Below are 14,722 nucleotides of genomic sequence, written 5' to 3'. Positions count from 1 at the left end.
AAGTTGCAGGGGTATCTGTTCATGGTAAAGATTTTGCATAGGTGCTCTTCTTCCTTCCTGTGTAATTATGGCATGTTGTAGTGAGTGGTGGCCCATTTAGATAGTGTCCTAATGCAGCTTTGTTTGTAGATGTTGGGGTGGTTGCGGTGCAAGTTGACAATTTGGTCAGAGTGGATTTCTTTCCTGTATACAGAGGTTTGAAACTCCCCATTGGCAATATGTTCAACTGTGATGTCCAGTAACACAAGCTGATTGTTGTTTTCTTCTTCTCTTGTGTATTTAATCCAGTGAATATGTTGTGGGTGAGGTGTGGATCCCTTCTAGTTTGTTGCATTTAATAATGACAAATGTTCATTCATGTACCACATCCAAGATTTAGGATCAATGCAGGGGAGGACGGTGTGTTCTAGTCTTTGCATGGCTGCCTCTGTGATGAGTCCTGAAATGGGTGACCCCATGGATGTGCCATTGCTCTATTTGTATACTTTACCACTAAAGGCAGTCTGTTGAAGGTCCTTGGCCAGTTTGTGTGAAGGTGTGCCCAGCGGGGAGACGAACTAACAGACTTGTGCCACATACTCAAACTATTAGACTTGTGCCTCACCACACACTCTCTAATGGTCAAGCATACAAACAGAGCAATGGCTCATTTCACAGGATCACCCATTTTAGGGCTCATCGCAGAGGCAGTCATGCAAAGTCTAGAACACACTACCCCCAAACCCAGCATTCAACCTAAACTGCGGTTTCGGTACACGGACAACACGTTGTCATTATTAAACGCAACAAACTAGAAGAGATCCACCACCTCATGAACAATGCATGTGCTGGGATTAAATTCACAAAAGAAAACAACAATTATCTTGTGTTTCTGGACAGAGTTGAACATATGACCAATGGAGACTTCCGAACCTGTGTGTCCAGGAAAACAACTCACAATGACTAAATCCTCAACTTGCACAGCAACCACCCCAATATCTACAAACAAAGCTGCATTAGGACACTATTAAAATGGGCCACTACTCACTGCAACATGCTAGAACTACACAGGAAACAGGAAGAGGACCTATACAAAACCCTCACTATGAACAGGTATCCCCGTGACTTCATGCAAAGAGCCTAGTGAAAACAGACAAAAGGAGAACACAGTATGCTCTAACACTGACCACACTGCCCTACATCAAGAACATATCAGAACTGATGATGATTCTCCTACAACCACCAGGAATCATGGTAGCACATAAGCCCACAGACCCTTTATGACAAACACTCAAAGATGAAAGACCCCATTCCCACAACACGCAGATTGACAAACAGGAAGGAACTTGGCCTTTAGAATACATGAGCTAGCAGCAAAACAACACAACAAACCTTGCTTAATACCAGTACACTCAGACAATAAAGGGCATCAGTTTAACTGGGACAAGGTAAACAAAGCAGCCAAGCCAAACATAGACATGCACACAAATTCTTAGACGCACGGTTCTCAACCCAAAATGCAATCAACATATACAAACCCATGCAGAACAAAACTGTAAAGGACACTGCTCACCATAACAGACCAGACAGTATAAATTTTAAGTGGAGTAGAACAACATCATTACAATCGGAGACCTCCCTGATATTACCTAGCATAGTGACAAAACATCAGAGTGAAAACAAGCTAGCTCAACGAGCAAGTCAGCAACAGTAATACTTGTTCTCAACCGGTGCTACATATTAATTTGAATTGTCATGTATGAATCATCATTTATCTTATTTAATTTCCCATATCACTATTTAGCTCTTGAATTTTTGTTTTTTTTAAGAAAACAACTTCTATTCTGGGCTCCCAATTGCCCAAGCACTGATATATCAGGGTCCATGAGACACTTTCCGAAGGACTTGTGGCCTGCTAAAGTGAAACATTTAGCACCTGCCTCCCCTCAATTCTAACAGCTGGACAGTTTCTGCTGTCAAAGCTGAACAATGCAAAGTATCAAACCACCACTGAAAATTTGAGGGTAACTTCTGGAGATTTTATGACAAGGAATCAGAGCCCACCTACCACTTAGGAAAATTGAGCAACAAGTTTTAAATTTGAAACAATTCAAGAAATATTGACACAATTCAAAGGCCGCTACAGAATCCATCGAATCCCTACAGTGTGGGAGCAGGCCATTCGGCCCATCGAGTATATATTGACCATTCAAAGATCATCCCACCGAGACCACACCCTTCCCACCCGCTGTGTATAAGGAAGCCAGAGCACCTGGAAGAAACCCACACAGACACACAGAGAATGCGCAAACTCCACACAGACAGTCGCCATAGAGTATAATCAAACCTGGGGCCCTGGTGCTGTGAGGCAGCAGTGCTAACCACTGAGCCACCCCGCTTAAGATGGGTGCGTTTGGGACGTTTTTCTGATGTTTGAGCAATAACTAACCAGTATGAAGTCATTTTTAAAAACTGCAAGATCAGGACACAGAAGTGGGAGTGGAAAAATCCTAATTGATTGCTAGCCATTGCCTTAACCAGTCAATTGCAATTACAGACAATTAATGCAGGTATTTTTACACAATTTTCCTCTCCAGGTTAGGCAAACATTTCTGTTGCTGTCAAAGTTCAACATTCAGTGATAGTAGGAACTGTAGATGCTAGAGAATCCAAGAAAACAAGGGAAAGAGCTGGATGAACACAGCAGGCCAAGCAGTATCATAGGAGCAGAAAAGCTGATGTTTCAGGCCTTCTTTAGAATTGGGGGAGGGGAAGGGGGTCCAGAAATAAATAGGGAGAGGGGGGAGGCAGATAGAAGATGGACAGGGGAGAAGATAGTTGGTGAGGAGATAGACCAGTCAAAGAGGCGGGGTTGGAGCCAGTAAAGGTGAGCGTAGATGGAGAGGCAGGGAGGAGACAGGTCAGTCCAGGGAGGACGGAAAGGCCAAGGGAGCAGGATGAGGTTAGTAGGTAGGAGATGGGGGTGGGGCTTGCGGTCGGAGGAGGGGATTGGTGGGAGGAAGAACAGGTCAGGGAGGCGGGGACGAGCTAGGCTGGTTTTGGGGTGTGGTAGGGGAGGGGAGATGAGATTTTGAAGCCCATGAAGTCCACCTTGATACCATTGGGCTGCAGGGTTCCCAAGAGGAATATGAGGTGCTGTTTCTGCAACCTTCAGGTAGCACTGTTGTGGCAATGCAGGAGGCCCAGGATGGACGTGTCATCTGAGGAATGCGAGGGGGAGTTGAAGTAGTTCGTGACTGGGAGGTAAAGTTGTTTCGTGCAAACTGAACGTAGGTGTTCTGCAAAGCGGTCCCCAGGCCTCCGCTTGGTTTCCCCAATGTAGAGGAGGCCACAACAGGAACAGCGGATGCAGTATACCACATTAGCAAATGTGCAGGTGAACATCTGTTTGATGTGGAAACTCTTCTTGGGGTCTGGGATGGGGGTGAGGGAGAAGGCGTAGGGGGAGGTGTGGCACTTTCTGCGGTTGCAGGGAAAAGTGCCGTGTGCGCTGGGGCTGGAGGGGAGTGCGCAGCAGACAAGGGCCCTCATTTTTCAACACCTCAGATGTGCTTGTTTATCAAGGCATCTCAGATGTCCTCGTTTCCCCCCCGCCCCCAGAACCACAACTCTCCTCCCCCTTCCCCTCACCACCCACCCGGTCAAGAATTCCCTCAACTAAGCCTCCCACATTTCCCCCAACTCATCCCTCTCGCCCCTCCCCTGCAATAAAAACCAAAACAGAATCTATCTTGTCCTCTCATACCACCCCACCAACCTCCAGATCCAATGCATCATCCTCCAAAACTTCCACCATCTACAATCCTACCCCAAAGACATTTTCCCCTCCTCACCCTTATCTGCTTTCTGGAGGGACCACTTTCTCCGTGACTCCCTCGTCCGCTCCACACTCCCCTCCAGCCCCACCACACCCGGCACTTTTCCCTGCGACTGTAGGAAGTGCTACACATGCCCCCATACTTCCTCCCGCACCCCCATCCCAGGCCCCAAGAAGATTTTCCACATCAAGTAGATGTTCACCTGTACTTCTGTTAATGTGGTATACTGCATCCGCTGTACTCGTTGTGGCCGCCTCAACATCGGGGAAACCAGCGGAGGCCTGGGGACTGCTTTGCAGAACACCTCTGCTCGGTTCGCAGTAAACAACTGCGCCTCCCAGTTGCAAACCATTTCAACTACCCTCCCATTCCGCAGATGACATGTCCATCCTGGGCCTCTCGCAGTGCCACAATGTTGCCACCCGGAAGTTGCAGGAACAACAACTCATTCTGCTTGGGAACCCTGCAGCCCAACGATGTCAATGTGGGCTTCACAAGCTTCAAAATACCCCCTCCCCCTACCACATCCCAAAATTAGGCCAGCTCGTCCCTGCCTCCCTAACCTGCCCTTCCTCCCACCTATCGCCTCCTCCCATCTCAAGCCCCACTCCCATCTCCTACCTACCAACCTCATCCCATCCCCTTGGCCTGTCCATCCACCCTGGACTGACCTAACTCCCCACCTACACTCACCTTTACTGGCTCCATTTCTGCCTCTTTAACCCATCTGTCTCCTCTCCACCTATCTTCTCCTCTGCCTTCCCCCTTCTCACTATTTATTTCAGAACCCCCTTCACCTCCCCCATTTCTGATGAAGGATCTAGGCCTGAACCATCAGTTTTCCTGCTCCTATGATGTTGCTTGGCCTGCTGTGTTCATCCAGCTTTACATCTTGTTATCCCTTCATCATTCAGTGGTCGGCTTTCCAACAAACTATTAGACAAACTGTCTAACATGTAACAAAAACAAAGTTGCTGGAAAAGCTCAGCAGGCCTGGCTGTGTCTGTGGAGGAGAAAACGGAGTTAACGTTTTGGGTCCAGTGACCCTTCCTCAGAACAGACAACAGAAAGGTTCTGAGGAAGGGTCACCGGACCTGAAACGTTAACTCTGTCAGATGCTGCCAGACCTGCTGAGCTATTCCACAACTTAGTTTTTGTTGCTGATTTAGACCATCCAGAGTTCTTTTGATTTTTGTTTTGTCTAACATGTAGCCAGTTAAGTAACACTATATGATAACCTTCAGACCACTGGACTGGAGAAGATTAAGAGGGCACTCTGCATCTACACCAAAATAGTTGTTATACCTGAAGTGCTTCCAGCTTCCTCAAAGTCAACATTTCCAAGGTGCAGAACACCTGCAACTACACGAAACAGATCAAGCTTCTCTGCATCATCCAGCCCTATCTTCTTCATAGCCACACACATGCGGTTAAAATCACCATGGTCATCCAGCAATGGGTCTTTCAATGAGCCTTCTTTAAGACACTGGAAGGAGACAATGAAAAAGATGCAACACATCAGCAAACATCAAAAAGGAACAAGGACATGCAATCAAAAAGAAACATGCAGTCAGTCCAGAATGTTAATGCGCAAAATATAATATGCATGCAAACTAGTACATCAATTTCTCATGCACACGCCATGAAAGAAATAATATATTTGCCTGCACTGCAAGTCTTCAAAAAGCCAGATCTGCCGACAATCAGTTGTAATACTTAGCAGTTTTTACATTAATTCTACTTTGGATACCTGTGCCTTCAGAATATCATTCCCACTTGTTTCTAATTCCCCTTTATGTAATTTAATTCATAATACCCAAATACAGGCCCATTGCAGCACCTACTTTGATGCAGCATATTTGATTTACCATGTACACGAGGAAATCCAGATCAAAATATTCCCCATCCACCTTCTGCAGACAGTAAAGAATTTCTTGCCTTTATCTATCCATAATGTCCAAGCTGACTGCAACCTTTAAGTGTACAACCAGCTTAAGAGCTCATTTCCATGGAAACAAAGAGAGTAGCAGTGTTGCTAAGTGATACAAAGTTCAAACTCATGACAGATAATGAGAGCAAGATGGCATATTGAAGTGCTCGGTATCAACATATGTTTCCTTATTAAAAAAACATGATTCAATAATGCTATTTACATTTTATGTTTCAAATGCAATCGAAGTCAACAAATGATCACTTATCTACTCTTAACTGACACCTGCAGATCAATACAGCTCCCCCTAGTGTTGCTATGCAATTGCCCACTTCAAGTGCAGCCCTGCAATCAGACTCTCAGATACCCACATTAAAGCAAATGATTTCTCCTCCTGTGCTCGCACTGAAATCAAGTCCTGAGTTCCATTCCATATATCACAAACGGATGAATTCAGATTAACCTGTCTCTCTCATCTCACTTCCAGCCCTGCTTCTCTCATTAATATCAAAATAGTTTCTGCACTCAGTCCATCACCACAGGATTTCAATATAGTCTGTTCAGCTCCCAGTGTCTTCATTGCAAATGTCATCCCTAACATCTATGTTAAATTAGATTCTATTCAGTCTCTAGTTTAGTTTCATTTTCTTTCAAACAATTATTGAGATTGCTTTCTTTCACTTCTCCAAGGACAGGCACATCCACCCTCAGAACACATCTTGAAGTTAAAAAAAAGGGCAAAATGCGTTTCTGACAGGTACATCATACAAACTTCATATAATGAGTTTAAAAAACCGATCACCTCATCCTCCTGAGGTTTAAAAGGAGAAAGAAAATGAGATGATTTTACTTCGATAACATTGTTCCATTTAAAACGGATTCATGCCATCTGCATGTGAATTTACTTCCCAATGGAGGAGTATCAACTACACCTATCGTCTTGAATTCCTCCGTTAAAAAAGGAAAAGTAACACGAGTATTACTGAATTTGAGGAACGGGAGCTAGGAAATAATCCCAGCTGTGGCGGCCTTCAAAACAAAACAAATGGCAGGCTTGCATTTAGAGGGTTTCATGACCACTAGGCATCTTAAAATACTTTACAGTCAATTAAGAACTTCTCACATGTAGTTACTCCTTGAAGGTAGGAAATGCAGCAGACAAACCACACTGAGCAAACTCCCACAACAGCAAGGTGGCGAAAAACAGATAAGCTGATAATTATGATCTTGATTGAGGGAAATATTTTAACAATGATACCAAGGACAATTCTCTTGTTTTTCTTTTCACATCTACCTGATTAGGCAGGTGAGAACCAAGTTTACGGTCTCTTCTGAAAGACAGCGGCTCCAAGAGTGCAGTACTCCCTCATGCTCATGCCCTGGAATGGGAATTGAACCTGGAACCCTGTGGTTCACAAATGAAAGTGCCCTACCCACTGAGTCAGGATTGACACGGGCAGGACATGTGCTTCCTGCAAGTTCTCTGTCCTTCACTTTGATGAACAATATCAATCCAGAGCTTTCATGTTGGATTCCAATTAAAAAAAAATGTATGGAACAGATTTGAAATTAGTGATTTCAGGGCATTTCCAAATGCAAACAAGGTTTTACATTAAAAAAATCCTTCTGCAGCTGTGGAGCCCAGCACACAGTCGCACAATACTCTTTACAGTCTCAAGTATTCATCTCATCAGCAATGAAACCAAATACAGCACCACAATTAGAAATGATTTCTACTGCAGTTGATGTTTGACATACAAAGAGGTCATCTTGCCTGCTTCCATCTCCAACAAAATACCAAAAGAAAAAGAACACCACCAAACAAGAAAATAAGTAAGAAACTATTACGAAGCATTTACTAGTGAATTACCCCTTACCCTGTTGGCATAAGCCATACACAAAAAAAACTACTCTAGTGGGAAGATGAATGCATGCAACTACAACTACACCACACAGGAGTGATGTAAACATCTGCAAATATAATTACATACAGACAGTTACATCATACAAACTTCATAAGCATGTGTTAAAAAAACTGATCACCTCTTCCTCCTGATATTTAAAAAAGGGAAAAGAAAATAAGATGATTTTACTTTAATAACATTGCTCCATTTAAAACGGATTCATACCATTTGCATGTGAATTTACTGCAGTGAATTATATTGCACACCTGCTATCAATGCCAAGAAACTGCCTCTCAAGGAGATGATATCAGAAAAGGGTATAAATGTGATGAGTAATATAAACAAGAAAATCAAATAAATCAATCTGTGAAGTGAAATTGATTCAATCCCTTCCAATCAACAACTAAAAAAACATTTTACAAGGTACAGGCACTGGACTGAAGGGTCTGTTTCCACACAGTATGGCTGAGATCAGAAAGGTTTAGAATATTCATGAAAACCTTTTGCAAAGATTTTAAACCTAGCAGCAATTACAAAGAAATAAACCTAAAAACTGGCCCCACATTGAGTAAAATTGATTAAGAATAATCTGGTAAAGTTATTTATTTAAACTGATACCCGTTAATACCATTAACAGTCAGCAGAAATTGCAAATGAAATTTTAATGGAAATTATTTGGGCAACTAAAATTAAACTGGTGAACAGTGGAACCTTTTCATTTTCTAAATTCTCAACGGCATTTTACATTTAGTTTGGTGAGGCAGTGATATTTACGCAACAGGGACAAAGTAGTATATTCAACATTAACTGTAGAAGATCTATGATGACGGATTTTGAAACCAGCATAAGGAGAGTTGTTGAGAGCTAGCTCAAAAAAATGCAGTAAATAAATTCCTCCAGACTTATTAGGGTTGCTGTTGAGCTTGCAGTTGTGTGATAGCTGCAGGTTTACAGCAAATAAAACAAGATACAGATATCACTACTCAACACTATATACACAACCACTCTCTCAGGCAGTGTTACATTCATCAAAATATCAAATAATGTACCAGATCTTCAAAGGTATAATTGTATTGAGTGAAACACAAGACACAACCCAATCGACAGATAGTATGAAAATTGAAGATGTTAAGACGTGCTCAAGTTAAATGCTGTGGATTTTATTTTAAAAAGAGAGAACAGTTTGTAAATACTATCACACAAACACAAATATTTCTACTGCAGATTAATGGCAAAATATTGAACATTGTGTATAATCATTCCATATTCTCTCCAGATGCAACAGCTGCTTTTCACTTACCCAAACGCTGCTAAAACCCAGTCAGATGACCTACGGCTGTAAACTGCTCAAGTTCAGAGTTGAATTTCTACACTATATCGTCTAGGTCATGCAACTGGATATTGCAATCCAAGAGATTAGTTCAATCTTTCACCTCTAGTGGTGTGAGCTGGACCAAGCCTGACAAAAACTTAACTGCAGGGCAAGCCCTTTTCCCCCAAAACTTTAGTCAGACTGGAAATTTATTCCTGGTCTCTTGTAAAATCAAACAATTCTTCAACACAGCAACCAAGCTCTTCTGTCTGCAGTACATCATTCTGTGATCACAAAAACAGATAACTCATTCAGCCTCATGAACCTATTCTGTTATCCAATGTCTTTACTCTCCATTTACCTACCTTAGTTCCATATTCACTAACATTTGAACTGCATAAAGCTAAAATTTATGCAATTGATCTTAATACTTGGCATTATTGCTTTGCATGCTCTCCTGCTGCTCAATAGCATTCCAAAACTGAGTAATGAAACTTTATTTGTAATATGGTGTTCACAGAATTCTTAACAGCTCAATAAATTTTGACCAACTATTGGCTCAAAGGGTTTCAAAGATTAAACTAAAAACTGTTAACTCAACCAGCATGTAGCCAATAGCCTGTACTGTTGCAGCTCACTGTTGGAGCAAGTGCAGATTTCACTATGCGTTAGTACTTTACCTGTGGGCTCTTGCGATTCTGTAGAATCTTTTTGTCGGATTCCGTGTTGGCAAAGTACCTGGTGCATCCTCGACTCAGATACTACGGCAAAGAGATGAATTTAGCACAAGAGAGATTTTTACAACAATAAATGAGCAATAAAACAAAACAAATTCAATCATTAAAATACTTACCAGGAGGAAAGGAAAGAAAATCAAAATTTCTAACAGTCGATTTGTCCACTCACCAGTGGACTAAACTTCAATAATAGCCTGCCTCATTTAAAAATGCATTTTCTCACAAAGCCTTCTGTCAAAACATATTGACTTCAGAGCTTAATTTGCTCATTCTTTAAATGACTGTTGACTCAACAACATTCTTGGTTAAAGGATCTGGAATTCCTGGATTATAAAACAGTTACTGCCTACAGGGTTATATTCACCACAGTAACAGTCGCCTTTCAACTGGAATGGAAAGGAAATTCCACATCTGAAAGGGGGAGTGAGGGATGGATCACAAAGATTTAATATGATCATTGAATAATTAGAGGTTTTAAACACAAAATGTTTACACAACAGGAACCTGTCACAACCTTACCTATTCCAGTCAACTTTCAAGTACAGCGGACAAAGTACATCAGTGCACATTATGCAAATTAGACAAACAAACAATATTTCAATGTCTGGAGCAACATCTGTAGCATGGCACAGAAACTGCTGACTTCTACCACTAATTCTTCTGGAACGAGTTTAGCCAAAATATCATGAAATACCAAGAGTTACATGGATAGCACATTTAGAGAGGTGTTCACACCGCAGCTCAAGGGACGAGAAAAATGAAGGGAATGGGTGATCAGACAGTGCAAAAAGAACAAACAGTTAGTACAGGAGTCCCTTGGGGTTCCACTCACAAACCAATGTTCCAGTTTGGAAACTGACAAGGTACCACTGAGGAATGCAGTCAGGGCCAGGCATCGGGCACTACTAGTAGATTGACTGTACACCAGCACTTTTTTTGGTTGGGGTTGGAGTTGGTGGAGAGTAAGCATGAGGACAGAGCAATAGCAACAGGGGATTTTTTTAAAAAATACAGTGCAGCAAACTGGCGATTCTGCGGCCTAAGATGTGACTCCAGGATAATGTTTTGCTGCCCTGGTACTAGGGTCAGGGATGTCACTGAATGGCTACAGGGTATCCCAAAACAGGGTGGTGATGGGCTACAGATCATTATACATATTGGTACCAATGATGGGGACAAAAAGTGATGAATGAAGTTTTACAAGAATTCAAGGAGCCCTTCATAAAATCCCTACAGTGTGGAAACAGGCTCCACAGCCTGTCAAATCCACACCGATCCTTGGAGTATCCCATCCAGACCCATCTCCCCACCTTTTTGCTCCAACCCACATAATCCACACGCCCCCTGAACACTCTGGGCAATCCATACAGCCTGCACATCTTTGAACTGTGGGAGGAGGCCTGAGCACCAAAAGGAAACCCACGCAGACACAGAGAAACACAGACTGTCATCCAAAAGATGGAATTGAACCCAGGTCCCTAGCGCTGTGAGGGAGCAGCGTTAACAACAGAGCCACTGTGCCGTCCTGTAGACCAAAAGCAGGACCTCAAATGGCTAGAGTTTCTAGATTACTCCCAGTACCACGTACTACCAAGTATAGAAACAGGAAAATAGGACAGATGAAACTGTGGCCCACAAGTTGATGAAAGTGGGACGGCTTTAGATTCCTGGATCACGGACTATTTCTGGAGAAGTTGGGATATGTACAAATGAGACAGTTTACGCCTGAACCACATTGGGACCAACATCTTTGCAAGTAGGATTGCTAGTGCTGTTGGGAGGAATTTAAACCAGTCTAGAAGGGGGAAGGAGCAAAGAATATTGATGAAATAGAGACACATTATGCTGCAACCAAGGAAACAAACCACAGAGGTCAGCCATACTGTGTGTCAAGATCACAAGTCACACGACACCAGGTTTAGTCCAACAGATTTATTCGAAATCACAAACTTTTGGAGTGCTGCTCCTTTTCACCTGATGAAGGAACAGTGTTCCAAATGCTTATAATTTCAAATAAACCAGTTGACCTATAATGTGGTGTCATGTGACTTACTTTTTTCACCCCAGTCCTACACTGGCAATTTGACTTCAGCATCAAGAGGAGGAGGTAGGGCTAGATGATCTTTAATGCTAGATGAGTTAAGGGTAAGACTGATAAGATAATGGCAAGGATAGATACATGGAAGTATGATTTGTTGCCAACACAGAAACATGGTTAAGGAAAGGACTGGGCTGAAAACTCAATGTTGCTGGGCGTAGGATCTTTAGGTGAGACAGAGGAGGGTGTAAAAAGACTGGTGGTATAGCACTATTATGGAGTCATTTACTGCAATAAGGAGATGATATCTTGGAACGGTCCTCAAACAAGACTTCATTGGTAGAACTTAGTAATGTTAAGGGTCACCCCTTTACTTGAGTGTATTATAGGCCCTCAAAAGAGTCAGTGGGAACTAGGGGAACAAATATGTATACAGTTCCACAGAGATACGCAAGAGTAATAATCAGGTAATTATATTAAGGGATTTCAAATTTCCCAACATAAATTAGGATATAATGCTAAGGGTTTAGAAGGGGGTGCTTTCTTGAAATGCATCCAGAGGAGTTTTTGTTTCAATACACAAAGCTCAACAAAAGCTTGATCTGATTCTGGGGAAAGGAGTATTCGAAGTGACAGTGGGGGAACATTTTAGCATCAGCAACCACTCTGGCCACAGTTGCCTGGGAACAGTTCCTTGTGGGTAAGTCTTTTTGAATGCTTGGGAGTGTACAGCACCAACATATAGCCTTTCCAGGAAAACGTAGGAACAATAAGGTCAGGGAACCCTGTATGCTTAGGACAATTCAGGGCTGACTAAGAATTGAGTAGTAGGACTCTTTGCACTTTCAAAGAGAACAACACAGCTATGGCCCAAGAGGAGCACATCAAGTGCAGGAGGGAACTTAAGAAAGCAATTAGGAAAGCAAAAAAAAGGGGCATGATAAAGGATTTGTGAATAGGATTAAGGAGAATCCTAAATTTGCAAATGCTTTAAAAGGAAGAGGTTAACCGTACGAGGCCCATGAGGGGCCTGTGTGTGAAGCCACAGGACATTGGAACGGTGCTCTCTTCGGTCTTCACTCTGGAAGAGAAGAACATAGGTACACAACTCAGGACAAGGGGCTGTGAGGAACTTGCACATAGTTGGACATAGGGAATAGGGAGGCACTGTAGGGCTCAAAAATGGACAAATCCCCTGGAATGGAAAGATTGCACCCCAGGCTGCTGTGGGAGGTGAGACAGGAAATTGCAGGGGCTCTGACAAATTTTTAATTCCTCTCTGGCCACAGGGGAAGTGCCAATGGTCTGGAGGACAGCTAACATGGTTCTACTTTTCAAGAAGTGTAGTAGAGATGAACCAGGAACTTGCAGACTAGTGAGTCTCAGTGGTCAGAAAATTATTGAAGAAAATTCTGAAGGAGTGAATTAATAGCCACTTGGAATGGCATAGGTTAATTGGGAATAGTCAGCATGGCTTTGTCCGAGGGAGGTCATGCCCAACAAATCTGTTAAAATTTAAAAAAACGTGAATGAGGGAAGTTCAGTTGATGTAGTTTACATGAATTTTAGCAAAGCTTTTGACAAGCTCCCACATGGAACACTGAGAAGATGATTAAAGCACATGGAATGGAGGGAAAGTTGGTGAGATGGATCAGAAACTGGCTTAGTAATAGGACACAAAGGGTAGCAGTCGTAGGCTGTTTGAGTGACTGGAGACCGGTGTCCAGCGGTGTACCACAAGAATAAACAATGGGACCCTTATTGTTCATTAAATACATAAATGGTATAGATTAAAATGTGGGTAGAAGTGATAAACAAAGTTGCAGACAGCACCAAAATTCGAAGAGTAGCTAATTGTGAAAAAGATGGTAACAGGTTACAGGATAATAGAGATTGATTGGTCAGACAGACAGACCAGCGGCAGACAGTATTTAATCCTGATTAGTTATAGGTGATGCGTTTTGGAAGAAACAAGATGAGGTGGGTATTTAGTGAATGGCAGGACACTGGATAAAGCTTAGAGAAACAGATGTTGGGCTAATTTTCCCATCTCCCTGAAGACAGAGCATGTGAACAGGATAGTTAAGGCGGCATTTGGGACACTTGTTTTCATCAGTCGTGTCATAGAGTATAAAGCAAGATAATATTGGATTTGTACAGATCATTGGTTAGGCCACACCTCTGAGTACTGTGTGCAGTCCTGTCACCTCACTCCAGGAAGGATGTGATAGCACTAAAGAGGATACAGATGAAGTTCACCAGGATGTTGTTTGGCATGGAGAAATTCAGCTACAAAAGATGATGCTAGATAGGCTTGGATTGTTTTCTTTAGAGCAGAGAGGATGGAGGAAGGGGATATGATTTAGGCATACAAAAGATTATGAGTGTTATGGACCGGATGAAGACAGAGCAGCTGTTCCCCTTGGTTGAGGGGTCAGTCATGAGATGGCATAGTTTTAGCATAAGAGACAGGAGATTCAGAGAGATTTGGGGAAAAAAACATTTCCATTCAGCAGTGGGAATCTGGAATGCACTGCCTGGGAAGGTAGTGGAGGCAGGAAAACTTATCTTTAAAAAAATATTTGGACAGGAACTTCAAACATCATAAAATTCAAGGATATGGGGCAATTGCAGAAAATTGGACTCGATGGGCCAAAAGACCTTCTCTGTACTGTCTGACTCTATGAATCTGTGTGTTGCTTATCTGAACAAAAAATAAACTACAATCAATCTGGAGAGGGTGCATGAGAGACATACTGGTGTTGTTGCCCAGGTTGGACACTTTCAGTTATGAGGAAAGATCGAACAGTCAGGGTTTGTGTTCATTACAGCAGAGGAGACAGAGGGAGTGGGGGACATTAATGAGATTTATAATTATCTACAAGGAGCAGAGCCAGAGTATTCAATAAAGGAACATTTCCCTTTGCTAGAGAGATCAATGCCCAGGGTGGTGGTGGGGATAGATTTAATGTAAGAGGCAGGT

The 14,722-nt window shown here is 42.5% G+C and overlaps 1 protein-coding gene across 10 annotated transcripts in view; it reads right to left on the bottom strand.

Moving 5' to 3' along the window:
• The window catches only part of LOC125454586 (unconventional myosin-VI), a 224,848-nt gene that overhangs the window by 75,698 nt on the left and 134,428 nt on the right, over positions 1-14,722 (bottom strand). For all 10 annotated transcript variants that reach the window (XR_009446140.1, XM_048535510.2, XM_059648454.1 and 7 more), the window contains 2 exons: positions 9,645-9,725; positions 5,124-5,304 (listed from right to left, as the gene is read on the bottom strand). Coding sequence is in view for 9 of the 10 variants with exons in the window: in XM_048535510.2 (XP_048391467.1) it covers positions 5,124-5,304; positions 9,645-9,725 (262 nt within the window). In the remaining variant the exon portion in view is untranslated. The remainder of the gene's footprint in view (positions 1-5,123; positions 5,305-9,644; positions 9,726-14,722) is intronic.

The sequence above is a fragment of the Stegostoma tigrinum genome, chromosome 9 (genome assembly GCF_030684315.1).
Source record: "Stegostoma tigrinum isolate sSteTig4 chromosome 9, sSteTig4.hap1, whole genome shotgun sequence".
Taxonomy (NCBI): Eukaryota; Metazoa; Chordata; class Chondrichthyes; order Orectolobiformes; family Stegostomatidae; genus Stegostoma; species Stegostoma tigrinum.
This window is presented reverse-complemented; position numbering and strand designations above follow the sequence as displayed.